This window comes from Cuculus canorus, chromosome 5 (genome assembly GCF_017976375.1).
Source record: "Cuculus canorus isolate bCucCan1 chromosome 5, bCucCan1.pri, whole genome shotgun sequence".
NCBI classification, from domain to species: domain Eukaryota; kingdom Metazoa; phylum Chordata; class Aves; order Cuculiformes; family Cuculidae; genus Cuculus; species Cuculus canorus.
This window is the reverse complement of record NC_071405.1, coordinates 57,486,043-57,510,727: the sequence shown is the minus strand read 5'-3', so window position 1 is coordinate 57,510,727 and position 24,685 is coordinate 57,486,043. Positions and strand designations below refer to the sequence as shown.

The following is a 24,685-nucleotide window of genomic DNA, read 5'->3' as shown; positions in this document are numbered from 1 at the left end:
TAAAGTAGCCACCGGTCAGTGGAAAAGCTAATTTATTTAAAAATTGAGAAGTTAACAGTATTTGCCAAGGGTTGACAATCTAGCCACTCGGGTGCCTCAGCAGAGCTCTATAATGTCCAATGTACCCAACGCTTTGGATTCTTAAATCCTCACTTGCTCTTCACTGTCAGATTCATCTGGAGAACTGGGTGTTGGGAGTTCATCAAAAACAGTGTGTGCTCCTTCCCTTGTCTGCCCAAAGCACGTCGCTATCACATCGACTGCAAGACTAGCAGTTGCGTTCACTTCCTCTTGAGAAGCTCCAAGCAGTGGATTGACTTCAACCATGTCCACAGCTGAAAGCATTCCTGTGAAAGTGATTTACAGTTTTGTTACTATGAAACAGGGTAAAAGCTCTTAATAGGTTTTTTTTTATTGCAGGCTGATGCTTGAGCTTTTTGACCTACTTTACCCCTTAAACAAGTGAAATTTGCTCTCGAGGAATGAGGTTATCATACATGGGTGCAAGTTCATGGTTTTAATTTGGTTCTTTCTTAGAGTGTCACTACTTCACTCATCCATGCTTTAGTATCCAGGAAAAATAAGTTTGATATACATTTACAAAAGGAATGAGTTTTTATCTTGTTTATTCCCAGTCCAAAAGTTAGGGGTTTATTAAATAGTCTCACCTAGTAACTTCTGCCACCTTGTTTACAATTCTATTGAATCTGTTGTCTGGTTGTTTTGTTGGGTCTTTATTTTCTTCTTCCTGTACTGACTCACTGCAAATAACTTACTCTTTAAATAAATTAAACTCCATAGCATATGGAGGAAATTCCTCATCTATTGATCCAACTGCAGTATACTTAATACAAGCTTGATTTGCTAGCCTTGAATCCTAGAATGGAACTTCAAACTCTTTTAAAATTGTTTGTATCCTTTTTTTTATGCTAGATGCCCATTATTACACCTGACCTCATGCATTTAGGAATACAGGGCAGTATAATACAAAATGACCAAGTAGTTGTTGATGTAATAGATTAACAAATAATGTGGGGTTTTTTACTTTTGGTAAGGTGAAGTTGGTGGTGGTTAAGCTGCTTCCAACACCTGAGGTATTGCCCAATCACAGGCCTTCTTTTTTCCTTACTGAAGGTTGAATTGACTTTTAGGCACCTTAGGTTTGACTGCATTTATCTTATTAGCTAGTTAAACAGGAAAAACATAACCAATATGAGCTCTGTGTAGTTTGTCTTGGCCTTGCTTAGATGCTGCTTGTCAGCTCCTACCTGTGTTGTGTATTTCCTCTGTGATGTACATGCCTTCTCTGTAAGTTAATCCACCTAGAACAGGAGTCCCAGTTGCTGGAGCCAGTGAGGGATCAAAAGCATCAATGTCAAAACTCAGGTGAATTGGTCTCTGTCTCCTGAGACAGAACAAAACAAGAAAAGCAATCTCAGAAACTTAAACTATTTCTACATGCCTTTCTTACTGTCAGGTTGATCAGCAAAATAGCATCACAGTAGCATGACACTCCAAGATGTGAAAGGTCCCGAGTCCTCTACACATTTCTTTTTTTTCAAACATCTTTGGACTCAAACCTATCTTCACTTAGGACTCTTCCCAGTGCGTACAGGGAACACAGAGGTTTGTCTGTAGGTTCACTGAGCATTTGCTCAGGTGTGATAGAGCTGCAGATTCTTTAGTTCACTTTAGTTCTAACCATCTTATCTGGTATTTGTCTCTTTAGTTGGAACAATGTAGAGAAATGTATGATATAATCCAGCCTTTTCTCCTTTTGTGCAGAAAGCCAGGGTGAAAGGCTGAAAACATTGCTTTGCATGGCACCTAGGATGGAGGAAGCACCAAGCTCAAGGATTTCATAGGCAGCTCATCAAGATGAAGGGTGCCTTCTGCCTTTTCAGGTCAATAGCCGAAGGCTGCCCTGGAAGCCTAGTTGATGAAAAAATGAAGGATAATCCCAAACCTAAAACATTACTTAGTTATAACATGAAGTCTGGCAACCCATGAGACTTGAAATTGGGCACTGAGAAGCATCTGGATTAGCAACTTCTTTACTTGGCACAGCTGCAGTTAGGAAGGATGAGCACACCTTTAGGTAGAACAGCATGCAGCACAGACACATGGACCTTGTTCTGCTCTCAGGACTCTCCTGTACCCTGTGGTGAGAGGCCACCCTTTTAACTCTGATCCTCTCCAGGTGTCCCCAGAACTTGCATGATTTGTTCCTGATGCACTTCAGCAAACTTGAACAAGGTTGCCAAAGACTTCAGTATTGAACTGAAGTGGGGAGGTGGTCACAGTGAACTTCACTAGCTAAACTGGAAGTGGCAGGTTGCCATCAGGACAGCAGACGTGAGCACAGTCTAAGGAGGGAACAATCAAATGCTTCTACCCCATGTACTAACAGCTGAATTCAAGTTACTGCCAGTTGCTACATGTGCTATGCCCTTGACTCAGAGTTTATTGAAACATTTTATCAAACTACAGCAATGCAGAATTCCTCAGGAAAGAGAGCGCACTGTATAAACCAGCCACAATTGTAGTGACTGATGTAACCTATCTTACAGCTTTTTGCAAAACACGCTGAAATGGTTCCAGTTCAAGATGTGGACCTTGAAGACTAAAGTCAGTACTATTTACTGGACACTGTCACAGTTCTGTTAGGCCGCCTGGCATCGTGAGTGTCCTTCACTTTAACTTTCAGGAAAATAGATATTAAACAAGTAGATAAGAAGAGTTTAAGTCAGATGATAGTTTGTTACCTGCCCATCAGTTGCTCAAATGTTCTTTCCATAACTTTCTGAATTCCAAGGCGATCAATGTCCCTCATGGAAAAATACGGGATGTCATAGTTCTTCAAGATAAAGCTGGGAAAATAAATTTATTTTTAAAAAATCATTACTGGCCCAAGCTTAAATCCAGCCACCCTTGTGAACAGCCAGATGTAGAAAGCACTGCATGATTTCAGCCTTTACAAAAATCTTTTAATCTCAATCAACTTACTATTCAGCAGGATCCACATCCCTCAAACCAATGTACACGATATCAGATGCTGAAAGGCAGGGTTTTAGCCAGGAAAAGCCAGGAAGTTGTGGTACCTGCAAGCAAAGGTGTGGCACTAGGTCAGTTTGACATAGATTGCAAAGATTTGAAGGAAGTATTAAATACAGTTTTGTTTTTATTTATAACATACTCCCTCTGTCTAAACAGAGAAACTTCATCACTTGAGAGTCTGCTTTGTGGTTTAATTAGTCCTTGCCTTTGTCAGACCATTTTACCTGACTTGAATGTTAATGAATCAAGTTTTTAACTCTTCTACATTTTCCAGTTTGAAGAGGAGGGATAAAAATCCTAAATCCACAAGCAATAGGCCATTAGCATCAGTGAATGTAAGGGTGGATTATAAGAAACCAGATACCCAGATGTAATCCCTTATACAGTCCATTTAATGGCAATGCTGTGTAGCTTAGCTGATCTGTCATTCTTAAGTGGAAGAATAAAAAGCAATGCACCTGTATCTTCTTAGAATTGCCAAAAAGTCACACAAACGTCATCACAAAAACATTAAAGTGGGAAACAAAAAGAAATAAAAACCACAAACGCAAACAAAGAACGTGACAAGAAGTTGGGCCTCCACACTGGCCTACATCATCCTGTGTGTTAACATAGAACTGAAGATAACAGGTCTAGGACAGCAAATTAAAGATGATGAGGTCATAATTTACAGTGTTAGTAATTCAGTAGTCATGGTACGCAATTATAAAAATCCTACCATTAGCAGTATCTACTAATTTTAGGAGAGCTTAAATTAAATTTCTCTTCTTCCTCTCCCAGCTCTGAAAATGGCTACAGCCAACACAAGCAGCAAGAAGGCTTTGTTTCTCTCTTCCATTTCTCAATTTCTAACTTCATTCTGGTTGCAACATTTGGTTTTATTTTTAAAGGCTGACACACCCCATAGCTATTATATTTAATTATGGTGGGGCTAAGTAAGCACATATAATAAAAATGTTTATTACTCGGGGGCAATGACCTGAAAACTTTTCTGCAGTCCTGGATTCAGAAGAGGGATAAATTAATTGGAGCCCACTAGGAAAAATAATTCTGGTCTCAGAACTGAGACTGTATCTGCAAAAACCATCACTATATCGTAAGCTGAGCAAAGTATTGATAAGACTGTCAGGTAGGCTCTAGTATCGATGATTTAGTAGATTTCATACTGCCATTTTTATTAATACCTCTCTAAATAAAGATAAAGGAATGCCTAAACTTCCTTTGGTAGGCTCTGTTTTTACTTTGTTACAATAGAAGAGGAGTTGCTGATCATAAAGCCAAATGGGTGTCAGAAAAAGGTGCAGGCATTTTCATGGTAAGTTATTGATTCTAGTTTGTAAGTTTAGCTTGAATGGTTCCAGGAGCCTTGACACTAATGCTGTGGGTTAGAGGAATGCCAGTCAAAAGATTATGTTCCTAAGTATTTTCCTTTAAAACAGCAAAATTAGAAGTTTTTGTAGAAACACTAGTGTGCCACCTTGTCCAGCAGAGTTCCAGGCAGTGCTGCTGGGGAGCTACCTGGACAAAGAGGTAGCAGCTGGCATCCTGTGAATGGACTCTGCAAGCAACACCAGGGTTACAGTGACCTGGCCAAATGCTGCGTTTTATTACAGAGCCAGATGCGTCACTTTTATACTTCATGTTGTCTGCTACCTAGGGACATTTAATTCAGTAGAGCACTGACCAAGCTCATTAGCCCTGGATAGATACAGGATTCTGAAAATAGAAGATAACAGGCAAGATAACACCTAAACTAAGGGACTTGAAACAGCCTTGGGGAGTCTTTGGCAGTTGCGCTAATTTAGGCAGTTGCTGCCACATTGGTTCCCCCTGTTATGGTGTGCCACGACAGCTTGTGTACGGTCACAGAGTGAGTGAGAGCGACGGCTTGATGGGCCTCAAAAGCAAACCAAGCAAAGAGACAGTGCTCCTGACTGAGTTCTCATGCAGTCCCACAGGTTACAGCCGCTAAACTGAGTTGCTGGCATGGTGTCAAGGACAGTCTAAACAGATGGTGCAACCAAGAGATATAGGTTATGTTGGGGAATGAAGAACAAGGAGACCGAGGATGCTGGAAGAGTGGTCCCAGTTAGTAGAGATGGTCAATGGATCAGGAAGATAAAATGTAATTGTGCAGGCTATTTTTTTCTCTTTTTATATCCTGAAAGGAGCTGTTGGTTTCTCCAAGATTCTACAAAACAATCTAGACAGGGAGCCAAGTGCTAACTAGCCTTTCTGAGCCTGAGGTTGATGACTAAATCTTGTGACCCTGAGAGACAGTTTGGTGGAATTATGGGAGTCCACCCAAAGATGATGTGTCATGGTGAGTAGGAGTTGCTCAAAAAACCCCACAACCCTTCACAGCATGAGTGAAAGCAAGGAAGGAGATCTAAGGGATGCCACAGAATCTCTTTTGTCCTGTCATACTGATGTGCTATGCTATGTACCTGTTGGCAGGATAGAAACCTCCCTGAGGAGCAAGGTACAACTGGTTAGTTTGTCTACTGCTGTGAGAAATAAGTTGTTACAGACTAGAGCAGCCTTCCTGCTGATGGCAGACAGTTTTAGGATTCAAAAAGAATCCCAAAATTCTTTGCAAAGCAGTCGGGAATGAAAGACAGTAAATATTTCTGTCCTGTTATCAACACACTTGCTTTACTGGATGAGAGAGAGAAGGGAGCCACATGCACCCATCCACACAAAGGCTTTTTCCAGTGAGCTGGATATGTTACCAGACAAGCTAGTGTTGTTAGGTTTGAAGGCACATTCTCCTACTGCTAAATAGCTGTTTAATATTTATACTGCTGCAGAAACCTTATTGTACCAGCAGGACAGATGTTTTTCTTCCCTCTAAACAGGAATACAATACAAGAAGAAAAGCTTCTAAATGAGTACCCGCCTGTTTGCATAGCTGCTCATACTGGTTCAGGGTCTTGCGTCAGGTGTTTCTGCATAGGCTTCACAACAGCTAGAATTTACGTGGACTTGTGATAAGATCTCATAACCAGCACACCTGACTAACTCGCCTCGGAGTGTAGCCTACTCTTACGCGTTCTTTCAGTAGCTCTAAAAAAAAATTTTTGTTGCCTGTCAAGAACCGGTGGCCAGCAGAGCAGAAACTAAAAATGTACACCCACAAAGCCCATGAAATACTTCTGACAGACTGGCAAAAGAGGAAAGCAGCCTGTCTTATTCTACCTTTCTCCTCCTTCCTCAGCTATCAAATAACTTGGCTTTGTTCTGTCCTCACCAAGTGATAACCTTAGGTGAGCTCTAAAATTCACACTGTTTTCTTTTGTTCTTCCTCTCTCTCCTGCAGAAGCGCATGCAGTTGTCAAAAGGGACAAAAAAATATCACCGCCTTTAACTTATGGGCAAGAAACTAGAAACACAGTAACATTTTCTATTAACCTTCTCATGTCCTGGGGGCATTTCAAAAAGCCCCATTAATTTTGCATTACTCTGGGAATCCTGGGATGTTTGTAGAGACCATACAAGAATTATTAGAAAGAGGACAGTGTGTAAATGCACCAAATGACACCACTGACTTGTGGATAGAATTCATTCTAAAGAATTTGCAGGAGAGAAGCACAGGAGCTCTACCAGACGACAGCAATCTCACTATGCCAAACTGGTACTAACACAGCGGTATCTTCACTAGTCATAAACACGTTAAACATAGAATCATAGAATCACTAGGTTGGAAGGGACCCACTGGGTCATCGAGTCCAACCATTCCTAACACTCCATAAACCATACCCCTCAGCACCTCATCCACCCATCCCTTAAACACCTCCAGGGAAGGTGACTCAACCACCTCCCTGGGCAGCCTGTTCCAGCACCCAATGACCCTTTCTGTGAAAAATTTTTTCCTGATGTCCAGCCTGAACCTCCCCTGGCAGAGCTTGAGGCCATTCCCCATCGTCCTGTCCCCTGTCACCTGGCAGAAGAGGCCAGCTCCCTCCTCTCCACAACCTCCTTTCAGGTAGTTGTAGAGAGCAATAAGGTCTCCCCTCAGCCTCGTCTTCTCCAGGCTAAACAACTCCAGCTCTCTCAGCCGCTCCTCATAAGACTTGTTCTCCAGCCCCCTCACCAGCTTCGTTGCTCTTCTCTGGACACGCTCCAGAGCCTCAACATCCTTCTTGTGGTGAGGGGCCCAGAACTGAACACAGTATTCAAGGTGCAGTCTATGTTTGATCTTACCTGGAAGAGGCATCCTTCCATCAACACAGCAACCCCAAAATTCATCAGAGAGAAAAAAGGAATCCAAGTGAAACGACTAGCAGTGCAAAGCACTGGAATAGAAGAGTCAGGTTTTCTGCAGCTCAAGCATCCATTCTCAACCTGCATTGGCTAATCCCGCTCCCACCCTCCAGCCTAAACTTCAGCAGGAGGAGACTGGCATATCTTAAGTTCCCGCTGCAAAGCACACAGGCTGCCACTAGACACTACAGGTACTTGTACAGGGAGAAAACAGTATGCAGTGAAGCCAAAAAGGATACATAGGCCTTAGGTCAACCAACTGTTAAGCATCTTGGACAGTAGCAAAAACTGGCCATACATATTCCATGTGCTTCAGAAACAGCTCTTTTTGGTAATTTGACCTCTTCAAGACAATTACTCTCTTTTTAAGAGCACTCTGTAAGCAGTTACAGCATTTGCTAGTGGAGCCAACACCAAAACAGCCACTTAGGAGAGCTCACACATGACCTGCCAGTGAGGCCCCCGCATTGTTGAAACATGGAAGAGCCAAACTAAGGAGAAACAGTGTGCAAGGCACACAGGGACCAGCTGCCACTGCAGGTGAGCGGAGCACAGCTCCCACAGGCTCAGCTGGGGGAGGCTCCCTCTTTTGCTCAGTTGGTGGAGTGGCTGCTGTTGCACAGCCTGAGCACCAACTCCCCTCACTAAGCAGGAACGGCACCATGCTCAGCTACTGCACAGCTTTCCTGAACTCTCGCTTTGTGTACAACCCACAAGGGTGCTAACACGAAGAAAAGCTTTTCTCATTCTGGTTTCTAAGTGTGCATGTATGTATGTCTATATTTACATCTACGTATGTGCATTTCTGTATGCATGTGTGTATATATGTACACCTGCACACACACAACATGTTCTTGCTGTACTCCAATATAAAAGGTCTACATCTGCAGCAAATAAGAAGCACCTCACACCAGAAAAAGTAAAATGATCTGAGGATTTCCATGTAGGCTAACAAGCGAGATACTTACTTTATCTTGAAGCTCTCTCAAGAGAAATGAGAGAGGTTGTCCATGGAGGCTTCCAGACTGAGTTGTAAGAGGGGTGTTGATATCAGCATGCGCATCCACCCAGATCACACCAAGGTGCGGGCACTGCCGTGCGTGGCCACTGACAGAACCAAGTGCCAAGCTGGAAGTACAGTAGCAAAGGCTTTAGTCACAATTTCTCCTTTAAAGCAAATACAATGACAATGACAAGTCTCTGCAAATTAACTTCAGTCAGCAATGCTTCCATGTTTCTAGACATCAGCTATCAGCGATAAAGGGTGCATCCCATACAAACTGCATGGCATGCCACTATCATACTTCCAGGTGACTCCAAATAAATCTACAGGACAGTACTAATATGGACAGATGAGAAAACTCTTTTCTCTCTCCATTGTCACTCTCCTTATGCTCTTAATCTTCACCCATTCTAGCTCCAAATGATCTCTTAGAAAATCTAGTGTGCTCACTCATCAGTTCTGCTATTTATCCATTTCTTACTCCAGTCATGACAACCCTCCTCCCTAATTCATCCATACATGCCCTACCTTCTTCAACCGATTCTCAGACCAAAGGTTAGTGAAAAAGAGGACAAGGAGATTCACGTTATGAGACTATTACAAAAAGGCATATGTGCAGGCATTACAAACCCCCAAGAGTTGAGGTGCAAAAGAGACACATCACTAAACATTCTGCAAAACAGAAACTGCAACAATTTCTAAATGGACCTCATTACACAAACTTTGCCAAACAGCAAAACCTCAGATCACAGAATAGTCTGCAAATAAGCAGTACTGTCTTAGAAGGTCAGATTTTTGTAGTTGTCTTCTACATTCCACCCCAAAAGCCCTAGCAATAAAATAAAAGTGATGCTGCCTTATAGTACTCCCAGGAAACCATCCCAAGCTGTTCAACTGTCCCCTTATTTTTTAATTAAGCTCTTACTCTCCTAGTGTCGAACTGCAGCATCCAGCAAGTCACTTCTAGTTCAGCTCACCTGTGGTCACCTCCTATGGTCACACAGCTGTGTCCCGCTGTTACTGCTCTGCTGACAGCATCAGCCAACACCTGGCTGGCTAAACCCACGGACCGTGGATATAAAATGAGGTTGTTGTACAGTTCATCATTGGGAACTTGAGTGAAATTCAAATCTCCAAAGTCGTACACTTGGCAGCCTGGAAACACAGCAGCAGAAGGAGAAAGTGTGTTAGTAAACAAGTGCCAAAGAAGCTTTCAAAGTATATTCATAAGTATGAAAGTAACAGCGGGAAGGGCATAGATTCCCATGACTATCTGCATGCCCTTGCAAACAACCGTATCACAACTTCACAGATTAGAAAGCTTAAGATAGTATTGTCACTTTAATTTCACGATAAGATACGACAATCATAGAAAGTCATCTAGATAAACAGTTTAGGTTTGTGTTTGGTTTTTCTAATTATTATCATTTCTTGGCAATTTTAACATGAAAATTTGTTTGTATTGCCACCTTCCTTCCCAATGAGACAGACCATATAGAGCCTTAAACAAGCTCTGTTGCTCAAAGAAGCCTAGGACTACCCATTTCACTAACTACCTGAGTCCTAACAGTTACTTTCCGATTTCAAACCTCACAAGAACCCAGGCACAAAAGTGATTGCCAATACTGAAAAATTTCTTATCGTACTTCCAGGCAACTCCATGGAGAATGGACTAGGGCTTTGTAATAGAACCCATCCATTTTCTCAATGCGAGATGCTCTAGAAGGCATTTTAATCCTAGGGCTTTGATCTCAGCCCTCTCTCGAGATTCTCATTACCAGTCACAACTTAAATAGCTGTTGAAGCCTGACAATATCCTGGGGCTAAGACTCAGCTTTTCCTAAAATGTATTTCTGCCTGCTTACCCTGAAAAAGAGTCAATTAACAGATTAGCAAACAAGGGAACATTTCTGAGAGCCATTTCCCCTCCTCCACCCTACAGGGAGCATATTAGTTAGCTGGCTGCATTTCAAGTTTAACTCTCTTCCACGCACATTAGAGAGCTTATCCCGTGACATTCTGCTGTCCAATACCATGTGCTTTATTAGCAGTCATTTAGGTACCAAAATTTCTAACAGTATTTCACAGACCAGAGCCTCTCAGTTTCAGGCAGACCTGTTGCTACAGGCGTAGGTGAGAACTGTAAAGGTTCCAAGGTATTTACAGCTACAGCAGCAGCAGCTTACTAAGGCAAGACCACCCTGAATACCAGTCATGCCTGTCCCATTTGTTCCTCAGCTCAAAGCATCCATGCTAGAGCCTGACATTTTGCCTTCAGCCATCCTATACCTAACAGGGCACTTTGAAAAAACTAAGGCGAGTAAATCAACAGAGCAACAGCCCACATGGGGTCTGGGTTTCCTGCTAAATTTCTGTCAAGCCCTTAGTTTAAGGTCTAGGAAACGAGCTCTGTAAATCTGCTTGGTGGAAATAACACAAAAGTAGCATTGAGAAAAACATTACTTATGATTTCAAAAGGAAGTTTGACTAGTGGAAAGAATGAAGGAAAATGGTTGAGGCACTTGTGAGAATGAGGTGGCAGGGAACTAAGAAAGCCTTTTTATAGTGGGGACATACATGGACATATGTCAGGGTATTTGCTAGGAGAAGACAAGTCATCTGAGCACAGCTACTTGACTAAGGATTAAATAAATGTAGTCTCAGCAACTCTGAGGAAACACATTATCTGCAGAGACTCAAAGGAGTAAGCAGGACTGTGACATAACACTCCCTGGTTTTCAAAAGGCAACACTGACACAACAGTGTTTTTTTCCTTCCTTAGGCAATATGCAATTAGCCAAGAGGACGCTGGCTCTGGAATTTTAAGCGATTTTGTTCAGCTCTGAATATGTTATCCCATCTCTGTATGACCACTACTTTTTTTACCCTCTGTTTCATTCTGCTTTATGAAGTACACAAGTCTGCCCGGAAGACTCAATAGGCATCAAGAGCTTTTGGAGCCACTGTACAAGTTAATAATACCTTTGATCTAATAGCACTGATAGCTGTGGGAAGTGAATCTGCCACTGGGAGCTGTGTTCAGCAACTCACACACTGCAGAACCGCACATTACAGAATGTATGGAAGAAAGGACTGCCACTTACGTTTTGTTCTCTCTCTCTCTACACTGCATACAAGTATATCACAGTATTTTTACCCATCAAAGGATGAAAAAGAATGAAAGGGAATTCTATCATGAAGCACCATCTTTAGATCAGTGTAAAACAAAGAACCAACCATGCCATCTTTCATAGCACATTAAGGAATCAGTTAAGATTCTTCAGGTTATGCTCAAGGCAGGTCAAGCATGGCAGATTCTAAGTGTGTTTAGAGAAGTATCACTTGGGTTCACAAATTTCTTCTTTACAAATGGAGACTGGGAAGAGGGCAGGGTAAGACAAAGACTGTTGAGGTTCTGAATAAATAAGCCATTAATTTCTTATGACATCAGGCTCATACAACATACAGTGCAGGTATGGTAGAGATGGAAAGACAAACACACCTTTGGGGTCCAGAATTCTGGGATCTTGTCTACCGTTTGGACAAATGGTATTGTTGCATCTCTTGCATTAGGTTGCCTCTCTAGTTATTTTTATTTCAAAAAAAATTAATGTCTGTTAAAGACAACAGATCCCTTCAGGTTCTGTTACCATCATTACTTCAGAAGTTTATTGTTGTTCAGATAGATAGAATTCATAAACCCTGGATCAGCTTCTTTTCTCAGCTTTGTGCTTCCCAATTGAAGCCCACTGTTTTTAGGTGCTTGCAGAGGCTAGCTCAAGTTTCCCAGGGCAATACGAATGTTTTCAGCCAACAATGGCTCTCTGATTAAGATACAGTTAATCTCAGAAGTATGCATTAATACAACCCTCAAACACTAATAGCAAATTTTCTTCCTGCTATTTTCTTAATTGAGTTTTGAAAGCTATGATTAAATGACCTTAGGGCAAAAGGAAAGCTTAGTGAATAGATAGTGCACGCACAAATTCACAGTACGTAGACAAACCACATATCCTGAAGTGGTTATAAGTGCATGTATATGCAAGTGTATTAGTGTGTGCATGTGTACACATTTATTAGGATTTACCAGATATTAGAGATTAAATCAACACGTACATTTATCTTAATGATTACTGAACAGCGAAGAAAAAGAATTTACATCAAATTGAGGTAACTGATGTACTGATGTATTTTCTTAACTTGTATTTGCAGTGTCTCAGATATTAGTCTAATACTTAAAGACTCAAATTGGTTTCCATTTTATCTGCCTGCTTGCACATAGTTTTGATTTAAAGAAATTAAAAAAAAATAGATCTTTCTCAACTATATTACTTTGCCCAACAAAGAAATTAATTGTTCAATGAATAGACATGCTGGTAGTGCAGTGCAGTCTGGTGGATTTTTCTGTTGCTTGGCCATTACTGAAGATGTACATAATCCACCACACCAAACAACAAGCATTTAATTTCTCTGGTAGTTGGGACACTATTTTAAGATACTAATAACTATAAGCAAACAGCTTTATAAATCAGCACAGAAAGTTAACATGAAGATTATACATGGGCCTTTTAATAGACAGTTAGATCCAAGTTCCAAAAACTAGAAAGAGATGTGGGCAGGTAGGAAAGCCAACTTCCTTACGTTCATTAGAAATCACAGCATCCACATCATCTGCCAATGCAGCAGATCAGGTCTAGCCAGAACTGAAGTTCTTTTTAAAAGTGACCGTGCCATACAGTACTTGCAGACTAGAAAACATACTTTTTTCTAGTCACTAAATAACATTAAATTAAATATAATCAAAATAAGATTTTTTCTTCCAATTTCAAGCTGTAACAGAAATTACATCCAAATGAAAAATATATTCTGTTTTATTAGTCAATTATCAAAAGCACAGAAAATTTATAACCATCGAGTCCATACAAGTTAACTCCATCAGCATTGTGGCTCAAGAAAAGATCACTTTTTATAGTGAGGAAAACAAACAAAACCAGGCTTGATTCAACTATTTCTGTTACAGAAACTTCAAAGTGATAAAAGGGAGATAAAGGTGTCAATCTGAATACAAACACAGTATAGTTTACATGAATAAGATGCACATATGCACAACGATGCTCTTGTTAGTTTGAATGACTAGCATGTAAAGGCAGCACACATCTCTTCTATGTTTTAGAGAAGTGCAATCCTCGGTGGCTGAATGCCCCCTTCTGACAAGGCTTCATCATCAGAGCTGTTTAGGGGCACAATTCAGCCAAAAATTAATAAACTAGCTTAAAATAGTTTGTACGGTAGATCTTCCCTATATCAACTTCTTTTGACCGGAACAGGTTAGGGAAAGGTCACAAGCATTCAACCAGCAGACCGTAGTTGTTTCTTTGGCCTACATAGCCAGAACCAAAACTTTACCTATATCTGGTAAAAGAAATCAACATTTTTTTTCATAATTAGGAGCCTAATTTAGGCTTAGGGGAAAAGGTCAGAAATACAAATTAAGAACATGCTTAAGAGAACAGTTTCCTGCTTACCTTCTTAAATAAGCTATCAGTGAAGGACTCGGGCCCAACTAGTGATGCTTACAACTTGGACGTAAGATGCCCTTCAGCAAGCTCTATGACAACGGTAATGTTCACTCCTTTCAACTTAAGCAAAATACAGTCCATTTATTCAGCACCTACCATAAGCAGCAGTTACTAGAGTAAGTCACTTCCCTGCACAGATCTAGAGAAAATGCTCTTCTGTAAGAGCAGGTAGCATTTAACTGGAAAATGCCTGTGTGGCAGCAGGGAAAGCCTCCCTCCCATCCTCCTCCACTAGGACACTGCACCAGAGCCAGAACAGCAACAATTTGATAGTAGCAGATTCAGCATTCAAAATCGAGGCTGCCTGCTGACACTGCACAACTGCACACTACTGTAACAACAGCTCTCCTAGGCAGCAAAGAAGAACTGAACAGAAGCATGTGGACCATGAGATAGAAATGATCTCACGACACTGCCTGTTTACACTGGATGTGCGTGAATTAGTCACGAAAAAAAATCCTGAATGGCAAAATAAAACCTTTCCTCTTCCAGGTTTCTAAACCCTGCTGAACTAATTCAAAAGGAACCTCGAAATCCCAGTTATTAGATCTTACCTCATACTATGTGTTGCATAAGACTGCTCACATGACAGCATCAATCCTGCAAGCTTTCTCAGATTACACACAAATCACCAGATACAGAAAGGCTTTTCAGGAAGTAATGAGTATTATGAACAATGTTTGTGGACAAACTTAACACTTCCTTCCTGTGAAGAAAAAAGTGCTACAAGCTGTTACCATCCTTCTTTTCAGTGTTAGCTCACTGGCTTATGGTAGGTATGGACTTTGTAATCTTTTCTCAGACTGTCAAAAAGCTGCACAACAGCAAACAAATGACTCAATTCACCACAACCAGTGCACTCTGAAGCCTATTTTAAGGCAGTATTAACCCTCCAGAATTATCCAGGCGGTGTGTGTGTATAAACTATGAAATGCATATTTTTCTTTTACATGAAATGAAAAGAGGCTAGCAAGATGCCCACTACAAGAGACAGACTTCACTGGCCTTGTTTAATTATAACCCTCTTGCTTGGAAATTCATTACACAGCATCTAACTCTCTTTAAACTGATTATGTATCTGCTAGAAGAAATCTATTAGATACAGACATTTGGTGTCCCAGTACATTTCTGCCAGCTGTAAAGTTTCACTTCCTAGAAGGCCAGTTCATGTCTTAATTTCCACATTGCCTTTTGGAATTTTGAAAGGTGTGGTTTAAGACAAAGATTCTGTATCTGTACCTATTTAAAAGGCTTCACACAACAGCAACAAACAAACCCAATTCCAACGGCTACCCCAAGTGTGTAGTCTCAAGTTGTCCCTTGTATAATGTGAGCCAAGAAATTTTTTACAACCCCAAATCAAGCAGCCACCTCATTTTGCTTTGATAGCCATTTATAACTATAACATCTTGTGAAACCCAGTGTGCTTGACCTTAAAAGGTCTCCAAAAACGTCAGTATCAGGTGTTGGGAAACATCTGTACCATGGCTTGCATCAGAGAGGAGACAAGGGTGCAGCTATTGCAGTCTGCCGATCCAAACCCTGCAGGAATTCTAATTCCCTTCAAATAAGCTTAACCCAAAACCAGCTTCCCTGATAGGAAGAACACGAACAGGCACTTACAGACATAGGAAGTGAGAATATCAAACCAGCTCTCCTCAACAAATACCTTGTGCTTTAGATTGTTACAGAAGTCAAGTCATTATTATACTAGTTAACCCAGACATGTAATACTTGAGAGGAGGGGAGAGCACGGACTACTGAAGTTCTCTTATCAGCTGCAAGAAACTAACATCAGGCCAGCTCACTTTTTCATATTCCAATGATAGATCCAAATTGTATTGGTTTGGTTTTTGGTTGTTTTTTTCCCCAATCTGACTTAAGTTACATAGTCCGTGCTTTTTACGATGTGGTTTTCCAACAGAAATTTCTACTTTCTATCAAAAAATAATCCTCTCTACCATATTCATGTAAACATACCTGCCACAGGTGTCTTGGTCTTATGAGTCCCCAGTAAGAGTCAGGATCAAAGTTTCGAATAAGAAGATAAGAGCATCTCTGTACCATAAACAGATCAAACCCCAACTCATTATCTAGATTTCCCTCTGTGCCCCTCCCCAGTAATTCCTCTCCTCCAACATCACTCATGGTTAAAAAATAAAACAGCATTTGAGCTGAACTTATTCCAAACCAGAGAAATTATGGGTGCAGAAATTCAGCTAAGTCACGTATTAAAGCTAATTTTATAATATAAAAATATCAAGGATGAAAGGCATCACCATAAAACCAAAGAAATACAAAAAACCCCAAAAGATCTATTCTTTGGCCCTTTAAATCTCCCTTTATTGAAAGATTAGGAAGAGATAATCAATTTGGGTTTCCTGATCTGAATCAGCATAGCTTATTTTTCTTAAGTGTATTTAAACTAAAAGCTGATATTAGGAACAATTACAATTAAAGCACCTAGTGAACTTTACCCCAAATTAACAAATTTTCTTTTAAAGCCAACTTCATGGATAATGCGCAACCTGGAATACACACCAGCCAAATGCGAGAGGAAAAAACCAAACAAACATCAAATCAATGACTGACACTAAGCTTTTCATTACAGAACAAAAACAAGCACACGGTGTCCTCCATCAGCATGGGGAAAGGAAGAGAATCAGAACTGACCTACTGCAAGGAATGCTCTGACTCCACATACGTACTAGAAAAATGCCAACAGAGAAATTTCTAAGGCTAGCTGCAATCACGCAAAAAAAGGGTACAACATCCAAAAGGATAAACCATAACTGCTGTCAGAGCACACTTCCCCACTTCTAGGAGCTTAGCTTCCTGTGCTCCAGGCAAGCCAGCCAATGAGGTCTGCTGTGACAAAGCAACCTGCGAAACAGCCTCACTGGAAGCCTCTTCAGAGCAGCTCTCCTCCAAAGCCTCAGCAGGGCTCCTTCTGCCTGCCTGGTTATCAGAGTCAACTCCTGGCTGCCTTTCCCTCACAAAGCAGGGCAGCATCCACCCTTGATGCATTCTGACAACTGGCATAATATCAAAGACTCACTGCAAATGCCAGTAACAACTAGTCCGTTTGGCCGTGCTTTGATTTTTGTTCAACCACCGCTCTTTGAAGCTAACCAATCACGACTAATTGACATTTGAAAGGCAAACAAGAGCAACAGAGTCTCTTGGATCTCTATCTCTGCATAAATAAAAAGATGCCATTTATTCTAGTTCCGGTATTCAGTTGCAGTACTACATAAGCATGTATTACAGATATTATTAAACAGAAGTGTTTGTGTCTAAGGGAAAGAAAGGAAAAAAAAAGCATTGCAATTTACCTGTTCTGTTTCAGGGCTAAAAAAAAGAGGGGTGGTGGGGAGAAGTATGTGCCTGGGTAAGAAAAGGGCATCCCCATTTCTCCTTTGTAGGGCAGAAGACTTAGCTGTTAGTCTAACATCTTTACGCAATATCCTAACCATTTTTTCCCTGAGAATATTCCTAGCAAATTAATAGATTTAGCTTTGCCAATACTGACAGCAGATGTGATCAGAAAGAACCCATGAGCTGCAGCATTTCTCAGCTCAGCAATGCAGAGATTTCATTAAACTACACAATGCTTAAAATGCCAGCAGTTAGTTTTTTCTGTATCTCATTTCAACTATATCAATAGCAGAAAATGTGAGGAAAGAGCCTAAAAAAAATAGACATCTCTTGATGTTATCTGTACAGTAAATTTAGACTTTACTGTAATTCTACAGATGAGAGGTATCTGACTGGTTGTACTAAACCAGAAAGTTCTAGAGTTTATCCTCAAAGTTCAGTATTTTATACCATTGAGAGAAGAGTTAACACAAACGTAAACTAGATTTAACCCAAGAATACTGAATTCCTGACAGATTTCATTTCTAACACAAATGGATCTTTGTCAAACTACAGTCTGCAAGTGCAATTTTAATTCCAATATAAGTTAGGCAGAATAGTACAGTTTATCAAAGTCTTCAGGAACAGAGGCAACTCTTTAAACACATATTTACTGGATAGGCTGATGAAAACTATTTTCCCACCACTGCAACTGTAACTCTTGCCAGTCCACTTCTACTGAACCCCAGCAGCGGTACTTCATTATTCATACCTTGGTGCATAACTGAAAGGCATCTTCCTCCTCACCCGAGAAGATCTAGGTAGCAAAAACTAAAAGGAGATACATGTAGAAGAAGCTGCTTCATGATTTATTAATATTGAAACTAACCATATATGAGCAATGCTGGTGAGACCGCAAAGTTGAATTGCTATTTTTGGCAGCAGATGTCAATAGGAATCCAATGGTTTTAGGCATAGCAGTAGCGTATCTCCAGTCACAATGAGATTAGCAGCTCCACTTCTCTTAAGTTATTCCTTTGAGTCACTACTCTGACTTCCTGAATCATATTACTGAAGAGCTTTGTTCCAGTCAAACAAATGACTAATAATATGATGCTCACTCTCTTTCAGAAGTCTAGCTCCACCCTTATCTGTAAGCCACATACCTCTGCAGTCCACTACCCTGTCAAACCAATAACTTGGATCCAAACTTTGTTAATCGATTCTAGAATAATCCAAACCCAAGTCTGTCTAAATTCAGCAACCCAGTCACATTCACCTATAAATCAACAAAAGGAAGTGGGGAGGTAAAACAAAAATAAAATAAAAAAAAGGAACATCAACAACAGTCAACACGTAACAGTGAATACTGGGGAAGAAAAGTTGTTCCCACATTAGCAAGAGCTGAGGTGCTCCGAGTCACCTCAAATGCTACAGTAACAAGAGCTATGTATTACTTACAAAAAATATTTCTCTCCCTCAAGTAAGAGGAATAGGCAACACTCTGGATTTGATTGGATTCTCTGCTTAATCAGCAGCAAATAGGTCCAAAAAAAATCTCACTTCAAAGGACTTCATATTTTGCATCTTCTATAGCTTAGGTCAAGTGCATCTGTCACCTATCTTCCCCACTCCTTCCCACCACAAGTCTGAGAGCCTCCACATATTGCACTCATTTCACTGCTAGAACAATACACAGCCCTGCAAGCTTTGTATCCCTTTCTCCCTCATGCCACAAGTTATTTGTCTCTATTTTCATATAGCACTTCTACTTCTTTGGAAAGATAGAAGTCCTTTAAGGTGTTAATATTTTCATTTCCCTCGGGAGAAGAGGCAGAGCCAAAAGAAAAGCATCACCGAGACTTGCACACCCACTGGTTTTGGCTTGGGAGATGGATTCTTGCTACATTAACTCTCCTCCCAGGCACACCTCGAGCTACTACCAACACCTAACAGTGTTTTCTCCGCTTCTAGCAAGAGGATACAAGTCAAGTAAGTGGCTCAGATTAATCTTTGACAGTCTTGTTCAGACTAGTGATACCATCTGCCTCTGAGATCCCTCCTCATATTTCTGCCTAAGCACGAACAAGCTGTTTATAGGCAGTCATCATCTCAAGCAGCCAAGAATTTATCATACCATGTAGGTACAGTCACAGTCTCTTTCAAGGAAGGAATTTCCCCCCCAAAACCAGAAAACAGATTAGCAGCTCAGGATACTGCAATAGGACTATGGAAGACCAGAAATCAGAATTGGGGAAAGGAACAATAGAATCCCCTCCCAAAGATACCAGTCAGTCAAAGTAAAATAAAAAAAAAAAAAGCAAGAAACAAAGGTTTATTGTTCTTGCTTTCTGATGTGGCTTGAGGACTATCAACAGAAATAAATCAGACATACAAACATATGAAAAGCCATATAGCTGCTTGATATTTGAAGTAACAAAGTATAAAACACAAGACCAAAACAAACAAATGTGGTGCATGCATCTTAGTACCTGAATGCTACATTTTAGAGGAGACTTCAGAGCATCTTCATTTTATTCATGTTGAACTGAACTTGAATATACAAATGGAAAATTAATAAATCAAACTTTTCAATTTCAGGGAAACAGAAGAATCTGATCAAGTGGAAGAAATATCTTCCACTTGAAACACATGAAAACAATTTTATTTGAGAGTTACTGTTAACAGTTTTCATTATAGGAACACTGCCTATTTCCCCTCCACACTGATACTCATTTAGACTGTCCAGAAGCCACCCTCACTCTTGTACTGGGAAGCATCATTCCACAGCTGGCCTCATGCCTGGTTCCAAGCTTGTAATGACAAGCAAAGTCATGTTTATAGCAGTCCCTTGCATCCCAGTGGGGAATGGGGGCATGCAACAACCGCTCACTCCATCCCAGGCCCCACAGACACAAATGCTTTAGAAGTCATCAATGCAGCTGGAGAGCAGAAGCCCTCTATCTTAGTTATTTCTTTTTTAGAGAAACCTGGTCTGCTGCAATATCATTTACCTGCTGCTGAAAAACAAGCAGCAAGGACCCATGAAAATGAATAATTCTTATAAGATAACATATGAATACCCAAGCTGATAATGAGAATGACGCTGTTGGTCTATTGCCTTCTTCAGTGTATGAGAAGAAAATTCATAGTGTTAGACAAACAAAGAAGGAAACAGCTAAAGTTTTACTGCCAGTTCAGTATACCACGGGAATCAAAGTAATGGCAATATTATCACAGTACTACAGGTAAACCTATCCTGCCAGCCCAAAGAAGAAAAATAAAACCGCCTCCCCCTCCACCAAATGTGGGTTTTTTTTAAGTTTCCATGAGAAACAGATGTGTGCAATACAAAAGACTACCTGACATGGTAGCACCCTCCTCAATCTACTACCCTATCCTCAAGCAGATTGACTTAGCAAGATAAACAACTCCTCTGTGCATGCTGGTGACCTTCATTTCAGGATGAGCCCTCACAGAAGAACCTCCTACAATCCATGTGCCTTCTGAACCTGTTCCTAAGAAAGCTGTAGAGATTTAAGCAGCAATAAAACATCAACACGGACTGAAAAAAACCTACACCAGCAGAAGAATATGTCAGCAACAGGAAACTGCAACTGCAAGAGGAAGTAGTCCCAGTATTTAAAAATTGAACGGGAACAGCAAGAAACTATCTGCACATGCATTACTAATTAAACAATCCACAAGCAACTAAGCAGTGACAGTGTGTTTCACCTTCCACTTACTTTTTAGTAACTTCATTAAGTTAGTCCAGTTAGTTTTTAGTTAGTCCATTTCTGTCCCCACAGCTTTTTGTTACTAGAGTCCAGGAAAGGCTTGCATCCTCCTTTCTACCTTCTCCAACCTTCTACTGGAGTGAGCTTGTGTCATGCAAATGAAGGTTTTTTCCTGTTGATTTGGTTGGGTTTTTTTTCCCCAAAAGAATTCTTACAAAATGGAAGTATTTAATCAGAGCTACTTGAAAGAGAACCCTGATCCTTCCAGTACAGAATTATGTAGTCAATATAAAAATAAACTGCAGCCTACAACCTTGCCTAGAATAATATACACTCCTTTCAAATCTGGTGGCTTGTTAGTTTAAAATAAACTCTAAGCATCCAGACCTACTTTTATTCCAGTATACAAGACCTCTTTTAGACACCATCTTCTACATTTGTAGAGGTTGTACATCACACTCACTAGAACTCATATATACCCAAGGATGGAATACATCTCAGCTTCACAAAAGCAAAACAGGAAAAGAATGTCTAGTCATTTGATTGCAAAGTGGAACTTTTCAGGCTGTGAATCATAAGATGCACAGGATAAGCCCACAGGGCTGCAAAGAACAATAGCTTCTGTATTAAAGAGGTCATATAATTTAGAATACATTTGCTAGAGGGTTATTATGCAATTATCTTTCCTCTGCATGCATCTAAGCTCCACTAACACTAATCACATATAGAACAGATTGCACAGTTCTCTGTGTGGTCCACTGTGACACAGCTTCCCGTAGCTCTCAGCTTGAGGAGGCAATAGATCTGAGAATATGAAACACAAATAAAGCGCACGGATTTGCTAAGTCACAGTAGTGGTGACACCAAGAAGACCAGAAGCTTTCCATTCACACAGTGCTATTCGCAAGCACTTTCAAAGCAAAGCCACAGGCAAGACCTCCTACACAAATCTGAGGATTTCTCCAGAAAGTTCTGAATCACTTGAAAGCATATAAGCATTTTAGGAGCAAGCTAAGCCAATAAAGAATCCAGGAAAAAAACCCACACGATATGAGAAACCAAGGAGCACGGTCAGGGCATGGCCTGGATGCAGGGAGCATGTTTAGCACTTCAGATGGCCTGGCGTTACCCCAGCTTGCCGGGGTCAGCTTGGCACGCCGCCTCCCATCCTGCCAGTGCCTCTCTGTTCTCATACCGCAAAAAGCGGCAAATAGAACTCTAACACTCATTTTGGAGTTCTAGAAAGCAGGCATCCTTTACCAGGCCTGGGCAACATGCGGGAATGATCTCCATCAATCCTGTGCAATGAAACAAAGGGTGTTACAGAACATATTGCCCACCTACATGCGTACGGATAAATCTTCCCAGAAATCTTAGGCATATGGAGCACCTCCCATATGAGGACAGGCTGAGAGAGTCAGGGTTGCTCAGCCTGGAGAAGAGAAAGCTCTTGATCTTTAAGGTCCCTTCCAAACCGAACCATTCTATGATTCTATGATATGCTATTACTTTCCAAGGTCTAATTTTAATGTTATGAAACTCAGCAAGAGTCAAACTCTTACTGATTCGGAGTGGGCTCCAGCTCTCTGCTTGACCTTGTCTTTCAGATCAGTAAGGATTCCAAACAGAGGTGATTACTGAAGAAGACACGTCTGTTTAGCACAGATCACACCAAACACAGGGCGTTATCATTCACAAAGAAAGGACAGCGTCCAAAAAACACCGTTCTATGGAAAACATGCTATCAGAGAAAGAACGTGTGCTATTAGAGGGACATTCTAACTTTTAAAAGCCACAACTGGTTAGACGAAAGTTAACTATACTTTAGCTTAAATCAAGATATTCCAATTTGAGACACCCCACACACTGTCCCGGCCCCGAGGGCCCCTCCAGGCGCTTCCCCGGGGTCACTCGGTGCTCGGCGACCCCCCGCGGCCGCCGCTCCCGCATCCCGCCCCGCGCCAGGGATGCCCCGTCCCGCCCCGCCGTGCCTCACCGAGCCCGGAGAGCCGCTCCACCAGCCCCGCGGCGCGGACGGCGGCGGGGCCGTGATCCACTCCCCGCCGCTTCTGCGAGACAAAGAGAGAAGGGCAGCGTTACCGGGGGCAGCGTTACCGGGGCCCGCGCTCGCCGCCGCCCCCCCCGCGCTCACCTGTCCCCTGGAGAGCGGCGCTCCCACCAGCGCCACGGAGCGCGCGGGCTTGGCGGGCGGCAGCCCCGCGCCCGCCTGCCGGCGGAGGAGCCGCGCCACGCTGCCGCGCAGGGACATCGCGGAGCCGCTGATGGGGACACCGCGGCCGGGGACACCGACGCTTTTCAACTCGCCCCCAGCGCCGCGGCCGGCGCCGCCGCCCGCCCCGCCCCTCCCCGCCCGGCCAACGGCAGCGCGCGCGCGCGGGGGTGTGGCCCGGGCCCCGCCGGCACCCGCCAAGGATGGAGGGGGGGGCGCGATCGGCAGAGCGGGGCGGACACCGCACACAAACCCCCTCGCGGGGCCCCCCCCGCAGCGGACACCCCGCAGCGCCTCCCCCGCAGCGGCCACTGCCCCTCCTCCCTCCGCAGTGTCCCACCCCCGCGCCTTCCCCCGCACCCCCCCCCCCCCCCGTAGCGGGCACCGCCCCCCCGCAGCGCCCGTACGGTAGCGCCTCCTCCCACAGCGGCCACCGCGTCCTCTTTGCAACCCTCACCTCCCCGCAGCAGCTACCGCCTCACCCGCAGAGCGCCCACTCCGCAGCGGACACCGCCCCCCCTTTCCGCAGCGCGGCCAGCAGCACCCCCCGCACCTCCCACTCGCAGCGGCCACTGCTCCTCCTCCCTCCGCACCCTCCTCCGCAGCCGCTCCCCCGCACCCCCCTCCGGCACCGGCCGTGCTCCCCCTATGCGGAGGACGCTCCCGCGGGCCCCAGGGAACAGCCCTTCCCTCGGCGCTCCCCCCTGGGCTCGGGTGTCGGGGTGAGAGGGGGGAGCCGGTACCCGTGGCCCCGCAGCGTCCGCACCGCTCAGCCGAGCCGCCCAGGGGCCCCCGGGAACGCTTTAGTGAAGAGAATCTGGGGCGACACCACTCATCTCATCACCTCGGCCACGCACTGGAATAGCCTTCTCTGCAGCTCCTGCGCCGAATCTCGGGGTGTCTTGGCCTGAGACGATTCACAAGCTCCCCCTATTCCCACTCGCAGCGTATTGGAAGGATTACCCTTTAAAAGATGATTTAAAAAACAGTAAATGGCCCCATCTTGCCCATCTGCCACAAGGCTCCCGCATGAGGAACCTTATGCATGCATTTTAAAGAAAGGCTGGCAACATTCATGAGAAGAGAGGTAACAGGGCTCAATCGTGGTTAAACAGAGACTTGGTATGGGCATGGGAAAAAATCCATACATACTTTTGCTTTTTCCTCTTAAGATTTCTGAGTCCTACCCTCACCTCTGGATTTCAGTAGCTTCCCCTTTCTTTTTGCAGTGTGAATTAACATTACTGCTCCTCCAGGTGCTCACATCTCTTTCCCCACCTGTCGCTGACCTTTTTCTCCACATCGCTTTTTCTTCTGCCCCTACACTGATTTTTCTTTCCCCTTTTCCTTGTTCCCATCCCCCTAGGCTGTCCTACCACAGCTCATATTTAGTTACTTCAGTTCTTCTGACCTGTCGGTTCAAACATTTCTTCCCTTTTTAAAGAAACTGTAACTAGTT

At 42.7% G+C, this 24,685-nt stretch overlaps 1 protein-coding gene across 1 annotated transcript; it reads right to left on the bottom strand.

Annotated features, from left to right (window-relative positions):
- Positions 1-54: 54 nt before the first annotated feature.
- ARG2 (arginase 2) lies at positions 55-23,357 on the bottom strand. The gene is made up of 8 exons (XM_054067393.1): positions 23,149-23,357; positions 22,993-23,065; positions 9,301-9,478; positions 8,289-8,448; positions 3,007-3,101; positions 2,766-2,870; positions 1,269-1,405; positions 55-347 (listed from the first exon to the last, which is right to left on the bottom strand). The coding sequence occupies exons 1-8, from the start codon at positions 23,263-23,265 to the stop codon at positions 142-144; spliced, it is 1,071 nt and encodes a 356-aa protein (XP_053923368.1). The 5' UTR covers positions 23,266-23,357; the 3' UTR covers positions 55-141.
- Positions 23,358-24,685: the final 1,328 nt, after the last annotated feature.